Consider the following 23,760-nt stretch of genomic DNA (forward strand, 5'->3'; position numbering starts at 1 on the left):
CATTTTCTCTCCCTCTCCCCTTCCTTTGTGGAGAAGTGGGGAATTCCGCCCGCCTCCGAGTGCCCCCCAACCCGTCTCCTCAACGTAAGCTCTCTTCCCACCCCTCCTGAGGATGGGAAGTCCTTAGAGGCGAGGAGTCCAGTCCTATGGGCAACTAGACCCCAGTAAAGCAACCTGGACCAGGGCCTCAAGCCCTTGAGCGCCCGCACCCCCCACCCCACTCCTCGGGCTACAGTGGCCGGAGGCGCACAGGGTAGGACCTGATGAAAAGGAGGTCTGTGTCCTGCCTATTAGCCCATCCTGAAACCAAGCCTCGCCGGGCAGGTGGGGCTGGGCAAACCGGCTCTGTGTGGACACACCCGGCCCCTCCCGCCCAGACGCACCCAGCGGAGAGTCACCGCTGAGACCCTCTGTGAGAGCCAGCACGGGGCCACTTCGTGGGGTCCTCACTCTCCTGGCCTGGTGAGGGGCTCCTGAGAAAGAACCCAGACTAGAGACACCTCACAGACCGACCTCTCCTGCCATCTCACTGCACCCGCTCAGCACCCAGCCAGGGCCCCATCCAGGGCAGCAGACAGACCACAACTGGCCATTCTGCTGGACAGCGGTCAGGACAGCATCACAGCCAGTCCAGGTGGCAGGGGGCTTTCCCACGTGATGCGCTGGCCCCAGGGTCTGGAGGGCAGAGGGCCCCTCCCAGCAAGGGCTCCCTGGGGAACTCGGGGCCTAGGGCGTGGGGAGCTTCCCTGGGATGGGGTGACTGCTTACTTGGCAATTTGTGTCAGCGTGGGAACTGCTGGCCTGAGTCACCAAAGGTGGGACCTGGGTGGGGGCGTGCCGGTCCCTGCCCCCTCCAGCACACCACTCCCTCTCTGGCTGGGAGCAGGGGCGGGCCTCCCTTCCTTCCCTGCACTGGGCCTGTGACGCTCCAGGCTGTAGCCTGTGGGGCTGTCTCAAGGCGCTGCTCTCTCCAGGGAGAGAAGTCTCGGCCCTGAAAAGGAACATCCCAAGGCGTCAGGCCACCACAGCTCTGCTGTTCCTGGTGATGGGGCAGGGGGCGGGGCCAGTACACTTGGTCACCCCACACCTTGAGAGCTGGCCTCCACGGCACATGATGTCCAAAGAAACAACGGTGCGAGCTCCAGCTCCAACACCTAGCTCAGTTACTGAGTTCTGGCATCCAGCTCCAGCACCCAGCTCAGGTACTCAGCTCCAGCACCCAGCTCCAACACCCAGCTTGGGTACTCAGCTCCAGCACCTAGCTCCAACAGCCAGCTCGGGTACTCAGCTCCAGCACCCAGCTCTAACACCCAGCTCGGGTACTCAGCTCCAGCACCCAGTTCCAATACCCAGCTTGGGTACTCAGCTCCAGCACCCAGCTCCAACACCCAGCTCAGATACTTGGCTCCAGCACCCAGCTCAGGTATTCAGCTCCAGCACCAAGCTCTGCCTTCACATCCTGCTTTCTGCTCCATCACTGAACTGTGGGAGAGGCTGGGTCTTCTGAAACTCTCACCCTGCACACCTGAGACACAGGCTTTCCTCAGCTCCTGACACCCTAGGATTGGTCTGGGGAACTGGAACTTCGAGTTTCATATGTGGAAAATAACACTTCACTTCGGGAAGGACCTCCTGGCAGGGGACTGCCTTTCAGAGGCAGCTCTCAACAGACCCAAGAGGCAAAGGACCCCTGAGCGTCGGCCACCATTCTCATGGGCTCAGACGAGTCTGAGGCACGGTCCTCGCACCCTCCTGGAGCCCCAAGCTCTTTTGAACCCAGAGGCAGCTCCTTGGTTCCAGTGATGGTTCATCCTGGGGATCTTTTCAAGGTCCCCATGTGAAATAACCCCTGGAACCTCAGACAAAGGGTGGACTCCTGTGAGACCACACCTGAGGGTGAGGGAGACTCCCAGGCCAGGCACCCCACCTTGTGCTGGGAATCTGGGGGATCGCTGGGCCCCGACTCGCCCCCGAGCACTGAGCCAGGAGGTGCTTCCAATCATAAGATGAAGGCCAGATGCCGCAAGGTGGCAACGTCCTCAGGGTAGATTCTTCCTTGGAAAGTCCTTGGTGAAGGAAGTACTCCTGCTGGGGAGACAGCCAGGATTTCACAGGAAGGTTGGCTGGAAACTCCAGGGTTTGGTGACCGACCCCTGCTTTGGAAGGTGAACCTGTGCACATGTGCACACACACTGCTACACGCACACCTGCCTGTGTGGGACACACGTCACTTCACCGAGGGCAGACTCCATGGGGAAGGTCTTTGGACGTGCCTTGAGCCTATCCCATGATCACTGTTGTAGCAGGCCTGGTACTTCAGTTTGCAAAGATTCTCCCCCAGTCATCCCCCTGGACACATTGCAAGGAGATCAAATCAGTCAATCCTAAAGGATATCAACCCTGAATATGCATTGGAAGGACTGACGCTGAAGGTGAAGCTCCAATACTTTGGCCACCTGATGGGAAGAACTGACTCATTGGAAAAGACCCTGATGCTGGGAAAGATGGAAGGCAGGAGGAGAAAAGGACGACAGAGGATGAGATGGTTGGATGGCATCACCGACTTGATGGACATGAGTCTGAGCAAGCTCCGGGAGACAGTGAAGGACAGGGAGCCCTGGTGTGCTGCAGTCCATGGGGTCACAAAGAGTCGGACACAAGTGAGCAACTGAACAACAACTCCTCTTGCTGCAGGCTCACAACCCCCGCCTCCCACCCAGCCGATGACGTGTCAGCACAGACGGCAGAGCTCTCTCCCATAGCATCTCTCTCTCTCTTTTCTCTCTTTTTGGCTGCACTGGGTGCCATGTGGGATCTTAGCTCTTGGACCAAGGGTTGAACCTGCAGCCCCTGAAGTGGAAGCCCAGAGTCTTAACCACCAGGCCACCAGGGAAGGCCCTGCGAGCATTTCATAACCTCAGAGGACTTGAGGCCGGGCCAAGGCCATGCAACTAAGATGGGGCCGACTCCGAAGCAGGACTCAGACCTCCCACCTCTTCCAGTGTTCGCCTTCCAGCCACGCGGCCGCCAGTCTGGTGACACGCGTGCTGTCTAACGGCCCAGAGCCTCTGCAGCTGGGGCCCTGCAGCATCCGAGGCCCCTGCCCCAGCACCTCGGTGCTCGCGGGCCCGTCCGTCGCCTGGGAAACCGCCTCCCCTGGGCTCCAGACCCCGGCAGTGCCTGCCTCCTTCTTTGGCTGACGGTGGGAGACGTTCAAGAAGAGCTGGTGCCTGGCTTGGTGACACACGACACGGCTCCACTGCCCACAGGGCCGGGCGGAGGCCCTCTGTCCCAGGGGACGCCGGTGGGCGAGGCAGCCTTGTGATCGGGACACTGCCTGGCTGTCTCGCTGCCTGGCAAGGTCACGAGAGGAGGGCGAGACTGAGGGAGTGCTCGCCCCTGCACACTGGGTGTGGAGTCAAATCAAGGCTGAGCTCCTGGAATCAGCCAAGCCTTGCTCTGCTTCTCGGGGCTCTAGAAGCCTGGCCACCTCGCTCCCCGCCCTGGGGGTGCTCAGAGGGAGGAGAAGGGCCTGCCCCCAGCCCCCTAGCTCCTTCCCGGCCTCCTGCACGGCACCCTGCCCTTCCCCCTGCTCTGTGGGCCTCCTGGAACTATTTTTCCACCTTGATTCCCAAGAGGAGAAGGCCCAGGCTGCTGCCAGTTAACATTTGTTGACCGCCCTTTTCTAAACAGGGAAAAAAAAAAAAGCCATCTCCCTATGGAATTAAATAAGGATACCTTTTTTTTTGCTCTTGTGTTACTGATACAAAGTTTCCTTTCAAAGCCAATGCACTGAAATTTAAAAGTCAGTCTATTAAAACTAAGGAATAATTGCTGGTGTGATGATTTTGTGGAAACGGTGACAGTGGAGATCAGATGCCCAGGTTCCCGGCAGGGACAGCGTGACAGGAGTGCTGGACAAGGGGCCCTGAGCTCAGTGCCCCAGGGTCAGGTCTCCCTGAGCAGCTGTGCAGCCTTGGGCCGTCACCTCACACCCCTGAGCCTGCGTTTCCACCACCAGAGCGAGCCCTGCAGGCTTCTGCCTTTGGGCGTCTATGATTCAGCCCAATTGCAGCCTGACGCGCCCTTCTCCCCAGCTCAGAGCTTGGGAACAAACCCACCAGCCTGCCTCCATCCCCTTCCCGGCCACACCCTCGTGCAGCTGTGGGGGTGCTCCCAGCTAGCTCTCCCAAGCTGCCTCCCTCCCCAGCTGTCTCTACCTCCCATCGCCTGCCCTGATCCAGTTTGGGTTTTCAGCTGAGTTTGCTCTCCCAGGGCAGGAAGGCCTCCTAGAGACACGTGGGGGCCCTGGGGTAGGAGGCTGGGCCGCACCCTAGCGAGGGGTGGGGGCCTCATCCACCCACTTGGGAAAGGCTGCTTGCTGCTCTTGTCCGGCTGAGCCTGGTGACAAAGGAAGCCGCAACCAAAGGCGGGCAGCAGACCCCCTGGCGGGGCTTTGGTGCCTCTTTCCGGCCCCCGCCCCGCCCGGCTCTGGAGCCAAGCAGGAGAGGCAGGAGACAAGGCCCGGCCGCCTGCCCTCCCCTCCACAGCCCCTGCAGCGCGGACTGGGCTCTGGACCCAGGTCTGCAGAGCGGACCTGTGAGGTGTCTGCTGGGCAACGCCCTGCACCGTGCTGGAGCCTGACCTCCCCGCTAATAAATCGGAACCCCAAGGGCCAGTTTGCTCCGATCCCATCAGGATGCCAGGACCGGAAGTGGAGACAGGATGCTCCACAGCTCAAGAGGCTCTGAGGACCGGCCTCCTTGCGCTGAGCCCACCCAGCGTGACGGCAGGGCCTCCGCCTGTCTGCTCACCCGGAGCCCCGGGGTCCCGTCCCCAAGCCTCCGAGCCGCCGGGGGACCGGGGCTGGGCCTGGGGAAGACGGCTGGGTGGCCACCTGGTCCCACCCGCCTGCCACTGAGGACCGGGAGACGAGGCTGGAGGTTAAGTGGCTGTGCTGCCAGCCACAGCACTTCATCTCAGCCTGTCTCACGCTGTTGTTTTTAACTGGAGGATTAGGGCTTTAAAGACTTGTTGACTGAGATTAGTTCTTGTCAGGACTTAAAAAAACAAAAAAGGCAAAACCAAAACACGCTAATTTTCTTCTGGTGTGAAATAAAGAAGCTTATCATTAGCCCCGAGTCTTCAAATCTTCCCTCCAAAGTTTCAGAGGCTCTGAGGTGACTCGTGGGAAGGAAGGCGAGCCCGACAGTGGCTCACGGGGGCGGCCTCCCCAGGAAGCCGCTGACCGGAAGTAGCAGGTGGATTAAAGCCAAGAAGACGTAAAGCCAGGCTCTGTCCTCTCCCAGAGGAGGGCGCGCCCCTTCCCAAGCCCCATGGGAAGGACCACCAAAGACTGCCCCAGCGGGCAAAGTCCCCTGTGGGCACACATCTTTCAGGGCATGGCCCTCCCTGCCAGGGGCCCACCAGCTGGGACCCAGCCAGGTGACATCCTGCCTTCTCCAGGGCCCAGCCTCTGGACCTGGCCTACTCGGGGCGATGGCCGTGCCTGGTGAGCTCTCAGACAGGAGTGTCCAGGGGCCCCGGGGCCAGCCCCAGGCCTGGGCATCCCCCTGCCCCTCCCGACTGCGAAGGGCAGCCCTCCAAGCTCAGCTCCCCGCCCGGAGCTGCCCTGGGACTCCGCATGGCTCCCCAGCTGCATCCCGTCCCTTCCAAGACCCCAGGGAGGACAGCTGACACAGGACCTCAGAGCCAAGGAGACCCTGCTGGTGGGCCTGGGGGGCAGGCGCGGTCGGACAGAGGCTGCTGCTACAGGGAGGGGAGCGGGGGGCGACCCCCGGCCCCCACTCCCTGTCTCCTCTCTCGGGTACATTCTGTCCCTTGGCAGCAGGATCGTTGCCTCTTCTTGCCCGGCGAGAGCCCGGGGCCCTTGGGACTGGATGGGGGTGCGTCACTGCTGGCAGAGGACCTGGGCTGGCAAGCACCTAGACCACTCCCTCTGGGGGCAGGAGCCATGTCCGCCTGGATGGGGCTTGCTTCTCCACCGCAACTTTCCAGATAGATCAGAGAACCCAGAGAGGGAGCAGGGCAGGAGGCAGGCCTGAGTTTTCAAGGCGGCGGTTTCTAGGGGCCTCCTCTCCTCTGCAGGGAGTTCGAGGGCCCGTCTCCTCCCTGTAAAGCTAAGGGCAATGAAGCTGGGCAGCTCTGTGGCTGCGGCAAGGGTTAATTAGCCACTGATTCCCTGGTGCCCGGCCCAGATGAAAGCAGAAGGCAGTGCACCCACAGGCCTGGAGGCGGCCCCGCCCCGCCCCACCCGGAGACCACCGTGGGGTCCTAGCAGCCGCCCTGGGGATGCTCTCCAGCTGCACAGAACCTGCAAAGTCAGGGCCGAAGGAGCCCTCCACTAGGATCTCGTCCAACAGCCTTCCTCCAAGGACGAGAAAGGTCTCGAGAGGAGATGACCCCCAGGTTTCTCTGCTCTCAGCAGCCGAGCTGAGGCCAGAATCGAGGCCTCCTACTTGACGGGTACATCCTGTCCACAGCCCTGCCTGCCCTCGAAACAGGAATTCTCACCCATTGCCGACATAGGCAAGCTGAGGCTAAGAACAGGTCCCTCCATTCCACCTGCCTCTGGGAGGAGTCTGCTTGCTCGCAAAGATAGGCTGTTCCTCTGCTTCAAGGGTGAGAGTCCCACCACGTTCTCTCTGGCAGCCCCTCACCCTGGGCCCAGCCCCCGCAGACCCCACGCACACGTGGCTCTCAGAGCCTGGGTTCCCATCCCCCACAGAGCCTTGCACAGCCCCAGCCCTCTCATCTACAGAAGGGGGCCTCCAGGCACCTCTGGGTGTTGGGTGCCCACCCCCTCAGGGAGGCCGGTTCGTGATGGGGTCACCAACCACTGATACGAGTAACCCGTGCGGCTGAGGAGAGGCTGGGAGGAAGATTCCTAGTGAATCCTGGGTGTTTTCTTTAAATAATTTTTTTTTTCCAGCAGTGCCATGCTGCTTGTGTGATCTTAGTTTCCCAAACAGAACCTGGGCCCTCAGCAGTGAGAGCACGGAGTCCTAACCACTGGACTGCCCTGAAAAAGTGAAAGTTGCTCAGTCGTGTCCAACTCTTTGGGACCCCATGGGCTATACAGTCCATGGAATTCCCAGGCCAGAATACTGGAGTGGGTAGCCGTTCCCTTCTCCAGGGGACCTTCCCAATCCAGGGGTTGAAGCCAGGTCTCCTGCATTGCAGGCGAATTCTTTACCAGCTGAGCCACCAGGGAAGCCCAAGAATGCTGGGATGAAGTAGAAAAATGGGGTCAGTGACCAGAATGAAGACAGACTCTCCCCTGGTCATTCTTCTGGGGAGTCTAGCCCTCCAAGTGCGGTCTGGTATAACTGGGCACAGAGACGGCGTTCAACACGGCGCCCCCGGGGGTGCCCTGGCCCAGACCGCCTGGCAGCTGCTACCTTATGGGATTGGCTCCCGGCAGGATGCTCTCAGCCCGTCCACAGCCAAAGCACCTCTTACACCCTGTGATGCCCAGAGGGATGGAATGCTTATGACGCACTGCTTGGTTTGTGGAAAACCCTTCAGGCTGGAGGCACAAGTGAAGGAGACTGACGCCCTAACCCAGAACCTTTCCCAGGAGTCTAAGCTGTCCACGGGCTGCAGCCTCGTCCAGGACACGCCTGCATGACAGCAGCCCGCTTCCAGGGACCTGGTATAAGGACCCTCAGAGGGGCCAGCAGCCTCCCTTTGTTCCCCTAAGAAATTCTGTCTGGGTCCCCAGCCTAGGGGACGGGCGCTTAGGGGGTCTTGTTTATATTACCGGGATAAGTGGAAATACACACTGACCTGGAGTTGCCAGATCCAGCAAATACAGGACGCCCAGCTAAATCTGAAGATCAGATAAACAACAAATGACATTTTAGGATAAACAGGCCCCCAATATTGCATTTCTTTACGTTTTACTGGGCAGCCCATCCTGGCCTCCATTGACGCTGACGGCTGAGTCCAGGAAGGAGAAAGGGGCCGCTGCCCTGCAGCTTTTGGTGGTGGGGAGGAAGGGGTGGGGGTGGGTGGGGGCAGCAGGGAGGAAGTGAGCGGATGTGAAGTTGTGGGTCTCGTCTGAGTCCCCAGAACAGCCTATAGTGTTAAAATATGGAGACTGATGTCTGGAGTGAGGACAGGAAAATCCGTCAGGAGGCCAGGACTCTAGTCTGCTGCCCCATCACCAGCCTTGTGATCCTGGTCCTCACTGGGCCTGGGTGTCCTCAGCTGTGGAATGTCAGCCTCGTTGGGCTTTGACACTCCCGGGGCCTGGTCCTGAGAGCAGGGCTGGGCACGCCCTACCCTTCACCTCAGCTCACCCGCTCCCCTTCCCCAAGGTTCTGGCCTCTGGGGTCTAGCAGTGCCGCCCTGTAGATACCGTCTCCGAGGGCCAGGAGGCTGGAATGGCCAGAAGAGAACGGACAACTGACCGGCCAAGGGTTTTCTCTGGATGGTTCTTTCCCTCAAGCCCCTGGATGCTGTGTCAGATTCACTTTGCTTCATTCTATTAAACACCCTCTACGTTCAATTTTCTTGACTTGTGATATGTGTGTGTATATGTGTGCTAAATCGCTTCAGTCGGTCCAACCGTTAGCAGCCCTATGGACTGTAGCCCACCAGGATCCTCTGTCCATAGGATTCTCCAGGCAAGAGTACTGAAGTGGGTTACCATTCCCTCCTCTAAAGGATCTTCCTGACCCAGGGATCGAACCCTTGTCTAACATCTCCTGCACTGGCAGGCGGGTTCTTTACCACTTGGTGCCACCTGGGAAGACTGAGTTGTGATATAAGTGGTTGTAGATTATAAGTAGTATAAGGAATATGACGATATATATATGTGTGTGTGTGTATATATATGCAGAAGGAAATGGAAACCTACTCCGTTACTGTTGCCTGGAGAATCCCTTGGACAGAGGAGCCTGGTGGGCTACAGACCATGGGGTCTCAGAGTCGGATACGGCTGAGAGGCTGACACATATACATGTGTATGTATTTCATCTATATTTTTTAAATTAGAAGACTGTTGCTGAAATAGAATATAAGGTAGAATCATAAGGCTTTTTAAACACCTTTAGAACTTTCCTTTTTGGACCGCACACAGGTGCTTGGCATATTTAGATAAAATCCATGCTCAGGGGTGACCAGTCTTTGTTATCTGAAGTTGATTCAATGTTTCAAGCCTGAGAAGTGAGGCTCTCAGAGGGCTCACTGTCATTTCTGCTCAAACACAGGTCCTGACAACACAGAAATGGGGCTGGTTTTCTTAGGGGGCCCCTAAAATGGCACTAACGACCAGTATATTTTATTTAGATTTTTAGAGGTCACGAGTAGCGGCAGAGCTGGTACAGTCCCTGGTACAGAGCTGGTACCGACGCCTGCGTTCGCCTGGCCCGCGTCCTCGCTGGGTTTCTCCCAGTTCCCTGCTTCTCCGAGGGCAGACGGCGGCTGCTCTAAGGGGGGTCCGCGCGCCCCCAGCCCCGCCCTCGGGGCCGGTTTCCGGGGAGGGGGCGGGGCTGAAGGCCCCTGGCTCAGGCGCACCGTCTCTGGGAAGCCCCTCGGCCTGAGACGCTCCCTGCGTCTCCGCCGCTCGGCCGCTGCTCCCCGCGCCAAGTCCCGACCTGCTGGGCTCCGTTCGCCAGTCCGGGCTGACGCGCTGGCTCCGGCATCGATTCTTCCACCCCCGCCCCCGCCCCTCCCGCCGCCAAACCCCGTGTGCGCGCAGCTGTGCGCTGTTCCCAGCGCCCTCCTGAGCCGAGCGGAGCCAGGACGTGCCCCGACAGCGCCGGCCCTGAGTCATGTCTGAAGTCCCGCCAGCGGAGAAGGAGCGAGGAGGCCGGGAGGGAGGGCTTCTCACCAGGAGTCAGCGGGCAGGCACCGCGAGCGTGGGGGCGGGGGGACGGGCTCAGCCCTGCCGCACTCGGGCTCTCGGAGGAGCCGGGAAGAGCTCCGCGTAGGCCCTGTCCAAAGGTCCCCGAGACAACCCCTCACGGTCCGCCTGACGACGCTGCCCAGGGGGTGGAACCCACTCCCCTTCCCCAGGGCAGGTGAAGCGCCCACGGCGGGGAGCACCAATCCTCGGGGCGTCCAGAGCGTGAGCCAGAGCCACAGTGCCCAGGGCGCAGGCCCAGGTGCCGAGGTTCTGATGGGGCCACACACCGCCCTGAAGACACAGCAACTGCTCAGTCAGCAGCTTACTCATCCTCAGTGCGGGGCCGTCCAGGGACCTGCCCTCCTCTCTCCTAATCCTTTTCACGGCATTAAAAGTCATCTCCAGATTCTGCCCAGTCATCAGTCTATGCATCAAAGCCCTTTGCTCACATCTGTGCCTGAACTACCAACCTGCTGGGCTCACTGTATTCATCAGTTACTGGCAATGGTGTTATCAACTGACGTCAAGAATCTGAAAAAGGAGGGCAAACGAATGTACTGCAAACCTAATTAAACCTGTGACGTGCAAGAAAGGCAAGTCCCCCTGTCTGAGCCACCAGGGAAGCCCAGTCCTGGATTAGCCTCAACAAGAACTCAGGGAGGAAGGAGTCAAGGGGATGACAAAGAACATCTAACTCCTAGACCACCCACCTCTCTCTTGCCTGGGACCCGGACAATCAGGGCGACATCTGTGAGCAACGTGGGCTCAAAGCCAGAGCTGCTCGCACCCGAGCCCAAGCGCACAGAGCCGAGTCCCCTGGAGGAGCTGTCCTCGCTGCACAGGCCTAAAGGGCCTTGCAGAATTCCTGGAGCAGTGCAGGCTGGTGTGGACATTAGCAAAAATAAAGTCACGGAATCTGCAGACTGGGCGAAAACCTGGGCGTCACCTAAGCCAGCAACCCGACTCGGAGTAGAAGACTCCTGTGTGGGCTTGTGTGGTTGGACCAGAGCATCTGGTTCAGGGCTTGGCGCAGAGTTAGGGCCAACGAGGTATTTGCCCGGTAATGGGTGATGGGCACAGTGGGTGAGGCCACCGAGAAAGACAGTGACAGGGCCGGGATGAAGGCGTCGAGGACAGTCTCGTCGTGCTGATCAAAAGAAATTTCTTAAGAAGGACGCTCAGGATTTTAAATGCATGTTGTTCCCTTTAGTCCTGATGACGGACCCATCCTACACGTGGGGAGACTGAGGCACAGAAGACTCGCCCAAGCTCGCGAGCCCCGTTAGCAGCACAGCTAGAATCTGAACGCGGGTTTGTCCAGCTTACAAACTCAAGCCACCGGGCACACACCCTCTTACTCCGGAGCTGCTGCCACCGTGGATGCCCCCGCCCCCAGCCTCAGGGGACCTCCAGAGTCCCGTCCTTGGTCATCAGCACATACTGAGGAGAGGGGGCCCTTGGGGACTTTTCTAGAAACATCTAAATACGCCCATGACTGGACCACAAGAATTCAAACTTCTTTCAGATCCATGAGTAAATCGGACATACGAGAAAATGGACTTAAAAAAAAAATCATGTTTTCTTTATGCCTTTTCTAAAATGTTCTCATTTGCTACATTTAGAAATACCCACTCTGCCCCAAAGGAGGCTGCAACTGCGCCATATGTGAAATAATGGCCAAGCAAAAGGACCGGTCAGAGATGGGGGGCTTCCCCTGGGGGACCCTGCTGCCCCCCACCCCCTTCTCAGCAGCCAGGACGCTTTCTCCTGCTCAAACCGAGGACCATGCCCGCAAGCCCCCAGGAAGTGGCTACTTACCGGGTAGCCCCACGAGCCGCTGCCCACCTGGAACTTGGAGTAGAAGCTGCTGCGGCCGCTGCTCCCGTAGTTGCAGTTGTCGGCCAGGCCATCGTACATGGAGCCTTGGGGACAAGGACAGGGGTTAGGACGGCGCTGGCCCCACTTTGCCCCCAGCCCTCGTCCCCCGGGTGTCGGCGCCCTCAGAGGAGACCAGGAGGATGGGGAGCAGCCCTCTGTCCACCTCTCCCTCTCCGCCCGCCTCCTGCACAGCCACATAGCTGCGGGCTCGGCTCTGAGGGCCCCCTGCCAGGGTCTACCTGGGGTGGGCTGGCACCAACAGGTCAGGAGCTGGCCTGGGGGTCCTCGGGCCCCTGCCGCCCCAGTCCAGGGAAGCAGGACTCCTTGCTCCACAAAGACGGCCTTCCCGCTCAGGGGCAGCAGCCAGGAAGTGGACATGCTGGGCCCAGAGGCTGCAGTCAGGGCACGGGGCAGCATCCAAGGATGCAGCCCGCGCCTGGCGGACTCTGGTTCCCAAGCCCAGATGGAGCAAGGGGCCTCCTTCCTCTCCCAGGCACCCCCGCCGCCGAAGGGGGAGCAGCCACCGACCTCAAAGGTCCAGGAAGGAGTAATTACTGTTTTCCCAGTGCATGTGGGCCTGGAGATGACAGGCTCCACGGGAGGACAGGCTGTCATTAGGATTATTAGGAGCAAAGAGGCTTCGGCTCGCAGAGGGCGGCCTGGACACGCGGCCCCTTCACTGGAGGGCGGGGGTCCCTAGGGACAGCCCGGCTCTGCCCACTGCCCTAGAAGCTGATGGTGACCTGCCTGGGGCTCCTCTCACATTGCGTCTTGTGCCAAGCCGGCTTCCTTCCTCGGCTGCAGACACGGAATCGAAACCGTCCATGAACCCAAGCTTAAAACCTGCGACCAAGCTCCGCCCAAGGGGCTGTCCTGGGCCTGGACCCCGGGCCGCATCCTGTCTGGCGCCCCATTTCCTGGGCCGGGAGCTGTGGCTCGACAGCCTGGGCGTCCGGAGCAAGGCTGGCCTCACACCCTCCTTAAAGGACAGCCCTGGGGAAGGTGGATCCCAGCAGAGGGCCCGACCTCAGCTCCAGGGGCAGGGTCGGCCTCAGTCTGCTCCTCCCTGGGGGCTGTGCCCCTCAGACCCCCACACCTCTGGGGGTGGGCACTGAGCGCCTGAGCTGGGAGAGAAGGCAGAGCAGGGAGTGGCTTTGCAATGTGGCTGGTGTCCCTACCTTGGGCCACCTCCTATCTAGAGCCAGGTGACCCCAACAGCTCATAGGAGGGGCCCTGCCCCTGACTCCCCAGGCCCCCATCACAGAGGGCTACTGGGGCCACTGGCTGTGGCAGAGACCCCTGCCCTGCAGCCTAGAGGCGTTGAAACTGGTCCTGGCTCTGGACCTCGGTGGGGGCTCCCCAGGTGGCTGAGTGGTAAAGAATCCACCTGCAATGCAGGAGGCACAGGAGACCTGGGTTCGATCCCTGGGTTGGAAAGAGCCCCTGGAGAAGGAAATGACAACCCACTCCAGTATTCTCGCCTGGAGAATCCTATGGACAGAGGAGCCTGGTGGGCTACAGTCCACTGGGTCTCAAACAGTTGGGCACGACTAGAGACTTGGCATGCATTGCACTGGGCCTTGCTTTCCTCTTCTGGAGAAAGAAGGGGTGCCCTCTCTGCACCCCAGGTCCCATGGTTGTGTGATCATAGCGACTCTCGCCTCACGGCATTCAGGAAAGCCGGCCTTCTTGTTTCTAGAGACAAGGAAGCATTTGGGCACCAAAGGCTACATCACTGTCTCCTTGGCTGCCAGCCTCAGGGTCCCTCCAGAGGTGTGCCCGTTCCAGGGTGCCCCAGGCCCAGGCCTGACTCCCGAAGGGGCTCCCCTGAGGCTCTGACTTACTCCAAGCTCTCTGATGAGCAGGCAGCTGCACCTCTGGAAAGGCGACCTTCGTCAGGAGGAGTCTGGGGGCAATCTCGTGGGCGTGGACACCAGGGGAGGCGGCTGACAGCCGGTGTCCTGTCCACCTCCCCTCCATCCAGCCCACTCCTGCGCCTTTCTGGGCGGGCTGGGGGCAACAGACCAGGGTCCAACAGGGCAGGAACTCCTCCCCCAAGGACAGGTGTGGGCCAGCCAGCCGCCTCGGATGGAAACCTGGGCTGGCGACAGACACGGGGTTCTGGGACAGGTGTCCCGGGAGGCTCCATGGAGGGCACGCTCCCACGGGCCCCGCCCTGCTCGAGAGGGAGGCGGTCAGCAGTGATGTCACCTGTCCTCTCGGTTGCCAGCTGACGCATCTCCTCCCTAATGCCTGCACCTGCCCGCCTCCCTCTTACTTCCCTCCATGTGACGGGGGGAGTTCTTTGCCGTGGCTCTGGAGTACCCTATCAGCCAAGGCCAGTTCCTGTGACCCAGGGGGACTGCGGTGGTGATAGGTATGGGTGGTAGCTCTTACTTCTGGTTGGACCAAGGTCTCCAGGCCCTTCCAGGCAGCTCCTGAAGGCACCTTCCCAAGATCACCTGCCACTGGGGGGTCAGACTGCCTGACTCCCATCGTGAGCTGCCTGGCTTGGCCTCGTTGTGAGAATGAGGCTGCCATCACACCGGCCAGTACTGCTTTGCCATCACACCGGCCAGCACTGCTTCTCTGGCAGGAAGCAGCTGCTTATGGGCTGTGATTTCGAGGGAGGCGAGTCCAGAGACCTTACACACTTGCAGTCACACCTTGCAGTGTGCCAGACACTCGAAGGGGTGCAGGCGGGAGGTGCTCCCACAGCAGAAGCAAGGGCTCCCTCTCCTGACCCTGGGAGGTCTGGTTAGTAAGCACCACTATCTGAGTCAAGTGCAGCAGAAGAACATGGGGCTTCTCCCTGAGAGTGATGGAACAGCTCTGATGGTTTCTCCACTGGCCCCTTGACCTTTCTGGACGTCATCCCTAGGAAGCCTTCCGCGATGACCCCCACCTGCTCCCTGCACCCCAGGTCACCGTCCTCTTGGTGCAGGGCATGGTGAGGTATGGTGCCCCCCGCCCAGCCCCTGGAGGTCAGGGTCCCCATGCCTGCAGCAGGGGACTGGGGTCCTTCAATCCACTGGACCAGTTCCCCCTCACCCAGAGAGGCCCCTGATTGGTCCGTGAACTGGGGAGAGACTGGAGCCAGAATGCCCAAGGCCGTAGCCCTGGAGGGGGTGGGGAGCACCACACCCACAGCCCTCTCAGGAAGGGCCGTGGGCCTCTCTGTGCAACCGTGTCTGCCACAAGGTGTCTGCCCACCCACAGAAGTCTGGGGTCAGAGGGCAAAGGTCTGCCTTCCCCATGGGGTCAGCACTGTCGGCGCCCTGCCTGCATGGAAGCCTCCTTCGGGTCAGTGATCGGGGGAGACCTGCCGCGCAGACGACGGCAACTGGGCCGCCACCTCGGGCCGCAGAGGGGGCGACTCGCCCCGGGTCACTGGGGAGCCCTCATCAGGACGCCCAGGACTCTTCCCCGGCCAGGCGGGCGAACCCTCCCGGGGTGACTCATCCTCCCACCTCCAAGCTTTCTGTGGCCACGCCCGCCACGCCTGAAACATTCCCGCTCTCCTCCCGGGGGCCTCGCCCACACCCCTAACCCCACCACAGCCAGCTCCTCTCCTGGGGAAGACCCCCCCCGCGGCGCCCCGGCCTCCCGCGGAGCCAGTCAGCACGCGGCCACCTGCTGGACTCACTGCATGCTGTGCATTCTGTGTGTGTGTGGGGGGGTCCCCACCCACGCCAACCCCAGCGCCAGACTCCACCGGGAGGAGGCCCTCGGGATATTCGCCAGCCTGCTAGCCAGGCTGCTCCAGGGCTGAGTCCCCACCCCCCCAGCCCCCCACACCCCGCCCCCATGAGCCACCCGCCCTCAGAGAGGGGCGCCTTGGACTGCCCCATGAGGGCCTGTCTTCCGGCTGCTCTTGAGCTGACGTTGATTCCTCGGCACAAAAGCTTGAGAAAGGTCGCCCGCTACCTTTTGGCCCCGAAAACACCTTTGCTTCACCCCCTAAATCCCTCCCATCAGGGGTGCCCAGCAGAGCGGGGCCCACAGTAAGAGGGACTTGAGCGAGAGAGTGAGGACTGTCTGAAGACAGCGCGGGAGACGTCTGGGCGCCTGGACTGTCCAGCAGCCCGGCTCCTGTACCCCCACTACCCCGACATCGCAGGAGATGCTCCACCCTCACCCAGGCCAGCGGGGAGCTCCGGACACGCCACCTGCCCTGGACCGGGGCGTTCGGCTCAGCCCCACGGCCACCCGGGCACAGTCCTGCCTGCCCCTGTGCACGTGGAGGAACAGACACCCCACAGCGGCCTGGGCCGCCACAGCCCCATCTCGCCAGCACACATGACTCCCGAGGGCCGGCCGGGGTGTGCTCACACCAGCTCTGCCGGAACCTGCTTCTCCTTCTGATGATCTGTGCGCAGCCACCGTTGAGCCTGCGGGTTGAGCCAAGGGGAGGGCTGGCACGGGGGCCGGGCAGCGCTCACCCCGCGGGGGGTTCCAGAGTAAAATACCATCCCCAGCTACTGCCGCACTGCATGCCATTTGTATGTGTACGTGTATGTGTGTGTGTGTGTGCGCGTGTGCGATGGGGTGATCCCCACACTGGGTCTTTGTGTGAGGGAGGGTGGGGATAAGGACAGGGACTCCTGAACTTTGCTGCAAGTCCACCTGCCCACGCTGTCCCCGCAGTGACTAAACGAGCGCCTCCAGGGTGGGACCCCGGCCCGTGCATTCTTTAAAACTCCCAGACGGTGCCGACACGTGGCCAGGATTGCGCGGTGCACTGGGAGATATTTTTTGGTGAGCCGATGCTTCCTGGAGGGAGCCTGGGAGGGCTGTGTCTTGCGAGGAGGGGCCTTTCGCAGAGGCAGGTGGTTTGGGGAAATGGTCTGCAGAGGCAGCGAGACATACAATCTGTTTCCAGTGAAATATCTGGGGTGATCGCGCCCCACCTCTTATGGCTGCACAGACCCAGAGAGAGGCAGGGCTGGCCTGAGGTCACACAGCAGCTGGCAACAGCTCCAGAGAGTGCTCAAGCCTCCTGGGAGCAGTCGGACTCCTGCCACTGCACGAGCTGGGAGGCGGGGTGAGTGTGTGCGAGGACACATGTGCGGACACGTGTATGCACACGTGCGTACCTCAGAGGTGCGTGCCAATAAAGAGCCTTACACGAGGCTACCTTCCACTCCAAGGGAAAGGTTCTTTCATTTTGCTTTGTTCAAACATCACACACCTTCTAGGAGTCAGACCCCATAGCAGAGGTAGCTCCCCGAGTTTTAAACCTAGAACCACGTGTGTATTGATATTGATGGTTTGGTTTGTGCGGAGAGGAGTTTGTTTTGTTTATTTGTTTTTTAATCTCTGTCAATGAGCTTAGCAAAGGAGCAGGATGCCGGGAAACGGCGTGTGTTGTGGAACAGCCAGGATACGCGGCATTTTTGCATGTGTTGTAACAGGCCAGTGGAAATGCTGGCTAAATCCTCAGCTCTGAGCCAAGAGGCATTGTGAAGAAAGGAGGACTGGCTCGCTTGAGGTTTAATTAGGATACTTTTCTGCTGGGACAGGCCGCCTCAGACCCCCGCCCCTCCTCGCTCCCCAGCTCTGGTCCCGAGGGAGGAACCCAGCAGGGCTGTCTGAGCCTGGCCTGTGCCCGGGACGGGGCGCCTTCCGAGAGAGCAGAGAGCAGACTGCTGCCCCGGGCGCAGGATCGTGCTGAGACACAGCCCACGCAGGTCCAGAGCGCCGGCCAGCGCGGCCCTAGCCGGGGCCGTGCCGCCCCTCCCCCTGGGCGCAAGCCTCCGCCAGGAGGGCCTCGGGGAGAGGACAGCTGCCCCACGCACCCCCACCTCTGCCCGTGGCAGGCGGGAAACGGTGCTGCTGAGGAGGGTGCAGACGGGACCCCCAGCCCCTGGTGACGCCATCTCGGGGCAGTGGGCAGAGCGGGCGGGTCAGGACTCCCTGGAGTGAGGAGTGGTGTGCGGATGCGGGTGGGTCCAGCGTGTGTGTGCATGTGTGTGTCTCTGTGTGTGCGTGCACATGCGTGTGCATGTGTGCATTCCTGTGTGTGTGTGCGTGCCTATGTGTGTGCACGCGTGTGTGCGTGTGCATGGCGGCAGTGGCAGGCTTGGATTTGAGTCTGAGTAAAGCTTGGGCTCAGCTTTCAGCAGAGGCTCCAAGCAGAGTGTAAAGGGCATGAGCGCGGCAGGGCCTTCTCTGGGGCCGGACGACAGCGCGCCAGCCCCTTCCCCCACAGTCCACCCCGCATGGACTCCCCCTCGAGGGGGTCACGTTTTCCAACCCTCATCTCCCGCTGGGCGGCCACCTCCCCAGGTTCCTCCTGCTTCCCACCTGGGCTTATACCCTTTGCCCACGGGGACGACCCTCAGGAAGCAAGGGCAGCCACGCCCCAGAGACCCTTCAGGAAAAGACGGAGGGGGGGGGCTGGGGGGGGCAGGTCCCGAGCAGACTCTTCCTGCAGGGTCTCCAGGCCCCAGAGACCCTCTCCCTCCTTGGGGACTGCCTGGCTGAGCAGGGCATTTGTCTGGGCCCATGTTTTGGGGGAGGGCATGGCGTCTGCGCCAGGCCCCTTCCATGGGGCCCCTTTTACCGTCCTTGGAGGCTCCAGGCCCCTCCCGGACTGGCTGGAGAGCAGCGCAGTGGGGCCGGAACCAGGGAGGGGGCCCGGGAGAATCAAAGACCCCACAGAAGCCTGCTCTCTTGTCGTGGGAAATGGAAGGAGAACCAAGTCTGTCCTGGGGTGGAGGGGGAAGGCCTGGCGTGTGGTCCCTCCAGGGCCACCATCACCCCTCCTGGGAACCAGAGCAGATGCCTCGAGTGAAACCAATGGGACAAAGAGAGACCAGAGCCGGCAAAGGTGGTCGCAGAGCAAACAGGGGGCGCCTGGGCGTCGCTTGCCAAAAGGAGGGGATCCCTCCGAAGACAAAGCCAGACAAACCAGAAACACCAGCTCAGGTGGCCTGACGGCCTCACCCAGTTACAGCGCCCGCTGGGGAAACTGGTCCAAGCCAAGGGTAAAAGGGACACGCCTACAGGGTCAGCCCTCGGAGAGGGACGCGCAGGCCATCGGCAGAGTCCACGCACACCTGCTGACGCCCCCAGAGGACCTCGGGGTGGAGGTGCGGGGAGGGGAGGGGTGGATGTCACCCGCAGAGAGGGAGGCCTGGGAGCCCAGCCGGCACCCTGCTGGGGGTGGGAGAGGGCATCGGGCACCTTGACTGGCTGTCTTCTCTGGAGCTGCGGCCCTCGGTCAGGCCAGGGAGGAGCGGGAGGGGGCGGGCGAGTGCCCCCCAGGGAGAGAGGAAGCTGGCTTGAGCGGTGACTGCGCTGTGCCCAGAAAGCAGGCACTTTGTTTTCCAGTCCTACTTCCAAAAAAGGCTGGAAGCAGCCGCCAAGGCCCAAGCAAAAAGGAAGGTGGCAAGCGCTCCGGAAGCTGCGACTTTGAGTGGGAGCCTGGTGGGAGAGGTGCCAGAGCCAAGGCCAGGGCGGGGAGCACAGAGCCGCAGGCGTGCGGGCTTGGGCGCAGAGCAGTCCTCTGCCAGCCATTTTCTCGCTCTCAGCTCTACCTAGGGCCACTGAGGGGAGAGAAAGAGGCACGGAGGTAGAAATCGTGAGCTGCCGTGTGTGCATGTGTGTGCGCGCGCGTGTACCCGAGTGTGTGCATGTGGGTGTGGACAACGGGCGGGGGTCCATCCCCTTTGTCTCCTCCTCTTTACTACTCTCGTCTACCCCACTCTCTCATGAGCTCCTGACTTGAAAAATATCTTTTTTTTTTTCAATAAATAAATCTTGGTTGACCTGTACTGGTTTGCAGTCTGCAGCTTCCTTATTAGCCTTAAACTACTGGGCTTCCCTGGTGGCTCAGACAGTAAAGAATCTGCCTGAAATGCAGGAGGCCCAGGTTCAGTCCCTGGGTTGGGAAGATCCCCTGGAGAAAGAAATGGCAACCGACTCCAGTATTATTGCCTGGAGAATTCCATGGACAGTGGAGCCTGGCGGGCTACCGTCCATGGGATCCCAAAGAGTTGTACACGGCTGACCGGACTTTCACAGACTTAACTAACTAAATAATTAAGTAGAAGGTACCTGCTGACTTACACGTAATTCTCTCTGGGAAATGCTTTGTATGAAAGTCTTTGGTCTAGAACGTCCACTAAGGCGCCTGTCAGGTATTAGACCTTCCTGCCTGAGTTTCAAGGGTCCTGCCCCTTTCTCCTGCCCTCCCCCCACAGCTGGGGGACCTCAGCGCGGCAGGGAGGGGCTGGCCAGGCCCATGCCTGGATCAAGGAGTGCCCGCCACCAGGCCCCAGCCAGGGGCAGGGGCGGTTCCGACCTCCAACCAAACTGCCTCTGGCCTCTGAGATGCATACTTCTACAGCAGCTGAGCGGGCAGGGGAGTCCCGAGGGAAAGGGCCTCCTGCACCCCTCCCCGGGCTCGGCCCCCAGGGTCCACGCTGCCCTGGGGCCACCTGGGAACCACACTGCCTCCTCCGGGTGTGAGGCTCCCACGCCCGCGCCACCACAGGGGCGCCTGCCACCTGTGCCAGGTTCCCGAACTCTGCACCCCTCCTGGGTTCTTGTCGGGCTCTGTGACTCCCCGCCCATCCCAGCCACGCACTGGGAGCCCCCCTCCACCCCGGACTGGGACCCCACAGCTAAGTCCCTGTACGTTGGGGCGGGAGGGGTGAGGGGCACACGACCACGGGCAGCTGGGCAAGATCGGACTCCGGGAGAGACCCCCAGAGCCGGCTGGGGAAGAGAACCCCTGGACCGGAGGACGGCCCTGACCGTGTCCACCGCTGAGCGGCCAGGGCCGAGGCTCCAAGGAGGACCAGGAGGCAGGGGTGCGGCTGGGGCCCTCCTCGCGGACCCTGCCCCGCGTCCCCAGATGGGGACGCACGCGCCCCTCGCCCTGCCACCTGGGAGGCGCATCGGGGAGGGGCGAACGGCCACGCGGGCATCCGGCCTTTACCTCGGTTGGAGTGACTCAGGGTGGACGACTGGGAAGACTTGGACTTCTGCCGCTTGACGGTCATCATCACCTGTTCCTGCACGCGTTGCCGGCCCGACGTGCCGGTCTTCATCTTCTGGTCGGACGGCAGAGCCAGCGTCGAGTAGTCCTGGTCCTGGAAGCATTCGTAGGCCAAGGCGGTCTTGAGCGGCGAGTGGTTCATGGCGGCGCGGGCGCGGGGCGCGGGGCGCGGGGCGCGGGGCGCGGGGCGCGGGCCTGGAGAGCGAGCGGCGCGGCGCGAGGTGCGGGCGGCGGCGGGAGCGGGCTCTTCTCGCGCTCAGCGGCTCCCTGTGCCCATAGAGCGACCGTCCGCGCGCGACGGCTCTGGGCTGCTCCGGGCGCCTCCACCCGCCGTCCGGGCCCCGGCACTGGCGGGCCCGCCCTCCGCCAGACTGGATATACCGCCCCGCCCCGCGCCGCCCCCTCCCCGCCGCGGCTGCTCCGCCGGAGCCCCGGGCGCCGCGCTGCGGGCCGGGCGCTCTCGGGGGCAGGGCTTCCAGTCCCGAACTTGGACCGTGGCGGCTTCCTGCCTTTCTCTCCCTTTGTCCCCGTCCCTCTCCCCGCGACCTGCCGAGGCGAGGCCGCCTGCGGGGAGCCGCCCTCTGTCCTCGTGTGCGCTCAGCTCGGGCCGCGGGAGACTTCTCTCCAGGAAAAGAGCCCTTCTCCACTGGGCGCCCGCACAGCCCGATGCCCGTCTCCCTCAGTCCAGAGGTCAGGGAGACACCAGGCCTGTGGATGGGGGGGCTCCCAGGCTGACGCAGGAGCACTGCCCTGTCCAAAGGCTCTGCGCCAAGGCAGCTTCCCACCTGAAGGGCAGGGGTGGGGGCCCGAAGCCCACCCAGGAGGAGACATGAGATGCAGAGCCATAGGGTAGCACCCCCACCCCCCTCCCGGACATGGGCTCCCCAGGGCAACACCGTGTGAACTGTGGGTGTCTCTGAAACTCCGGACTCAACTCCTAAAATGGGCTCCTGGCCCATCTTAGGGGCTCAATAAAAGTAGGTTTTAATAGATGAATGAAGACTGGCTAACAAGGGAAACTAAGGTATCATGAACTAAGTCACTTGAATCCTACCCAGATCCTTACAGGTAAACTGGAAGGTTGCCTGACCCTTTGAAACTACCTGGTGGTGGATTTATTACTCTAGGAAGTTACGTGCATTCTCCCACACTCCCCGGGGACATGGCTAGTGATGCTTCATTCCTACAGCCTTGTCTTCAGGCCCAGAGGTCGCTGGCACCAGGGGATCTGGTGTGTAACAGGAACTGAATATTTTAAACTTACACTGATGCAAATCTTTCTAAAGGCAGTGTGCCCTGCCTTCCCCCGTTAAGCAAAAGACCCTGAGCACAGTGGTGCCCTTCCTGACACGCTGGACGTCCAGTGCTGAGCTGCAGTGCAGCTAGGGGCTCCTCCAGCCGTCACCTCTGCTCTCCTTTGTAGCTGGCACTCACAGCTCGTGACCTTCCCTTTCATCGCCCTTCTGCCCTGCAGAGGGGACTTTCAGAAGCTGCACTTGTCAGGGATGCTGTGAGGAAGAATGGAGAAGCCTGAGAACGGTCTTAGGGAACACGCGATGGTCACTCTCTGGCTGCCTGAGATGTGGGTGTTACAAGCAGTAGCCCAGCTGTTCTCCGTAATGCATTCCTGGGAGCCACGTGCAGAGCAGAATATCGTAAAGCACGTCATGGTTTCAATAGAAATAGTTTGATAATTGAGGGTTAGGTCCCTAAGAACTTAGCATCAAGTGAGCCAGAGATGTGACCAACAATATGTCATAGATAGCCAAGTCCACCCCCCGCAGCCTTGACCATCGCTTCCAGCTGTTAAGATCCCACTTCTAGCCGCAGTCTGTCAGGGATGGGCATCATCGGGCCCACCCTCTGCCGTTCCCTGACCCAGAGAGCGGGTAGCTTGCCCCTGGTCACCAGTTAATACCTGGCGGAGCCTCCGTTCCCATCAAGCCTGGCTCTCCCCTCCACACGACCAGCCTCCTTATAAAAGCCCCATAAAATAGGCCTTAAAGTTCAGGGCACAGGGATGACAGAAGCGCCCCATCGTCCTGTAAAGTACACGACAGCACATAAAAATACAAGTCCATTGTCTCACACTTGGACCATCTATAGCCCAATATGCTGGCCATAATAAATGTTAATTACATCTTTAAATAATGAGTTTTGCTACCTGTAGGATGCAGAAGGGCCCTGCAGGAGGTGACGGGAGTAGCCCGTATCGCTATAAAAGGCCATACTCAGCCCCTGGAGGTCGAAACTGATTATCTTTAAAAGTGCTTCCAGATATGAAGTTTTTCTAGATGCTTCTCTATGATTTTGATATTAACATTGTGACATATCAATAGCCATGGCAAGTATTGGCTGTGCTCCCACCAACCCGCACAGTCTGGGCCCTTACATGCACAGCCTGGCTTGAATCCTTACGATCGTCCTCTGAGGTGCATACCAGGGCCGTCATCTTTCTTTTTCAGATGAGCAAACAGGCTTGGCAGGGTCGCCAGGCTGGTAAGGTGCCTGAGCACTAGCAGCCTGGACGCAGCCCCGGGGCCCTCGGGGACAGCGCTGGACTGCCTCCTTGGGATTCCCCCGTGACAAGCAGCGGCTGAAAGCCTCCCGTGGACCAGCCTTTTCACAGCATCTGTTCCATCACATGGCATGAAAGCCAGGCCTCCGGGGACCCAGTTCGGGCTGCGTCCCTCGTTCGCTTCATGATGCCGGGCTGGTCCCCTCCTCCATCCTCCCCACCAAATTTGTAAAGTGAGGAGGTAGATTTGGTAGCTCCCAAGTCCACTGTCACTCTTAATGCCCGGATCAGTTACTTTGTCTCTCCTACCTCCATAATCAAGGAGAAGGGAAGTGTGGACGTGGATGTGGATGGAAGGCGGGCTGGTGCCAGGAGCCCATCCATGCTGCAGGCACGATTTTATCTCCCCGAAACCCCCCATAACCTTCAGGAGATATGGCTTTGCTGATGAGGAAACAGGCTCAAGACCATGAAGTCAGTGGT

General features: G+C 60.7%; 1 protein-coding gene across 2 annotated transcripts in view; it reads right to left on the reverse strand.

Annotated features, from left to right (window-relative positions):
* The window catches only part of PKP1 (plakophilin 1), a 38,521-nt gene extending 17,430 nt beyond the window's left edge, over nt 1–21,091 (reverse strand). For both annotated transcript variants that reach the window (XM_081487424.1, XM_081487423.1), the window contains exons 1-2: nt 20,700–21,091; nt 11,693–11,796 (exon numbers count right to left, since the gene is read on the reverse strand). In XM_081487424.1, coding sequence (XP_081343550.1) covers nt 11,693–11,796; nt 20,700–20,901 — 306 coding nt within the window. In that variant the 5' untranslated portion in view covers nt 20,902–21,091. The remainder of the gene's footprint in view (nt 1–11,692; nt 11,797–20,699) is intronic.
* Between the last annotated feature and the right edge of the window lie 2,669 nt (nt 21,092–23,760).

Source organism: Giraffa tippelskirchi, chromosome 5, assembly GCF_054371585.1.
Source record: "Giraffa tippelskirchi isolate mGirTip1 chromosome 5, T2T-mGirTip1v1.2.pri, whole genome shotgun sequence".
NCBI lineage: Eukaryota > Metazoa > Chordata > Mammalia > Artiodactyla > Giraffidae > Giraffa > Giraffa tippelskirchi.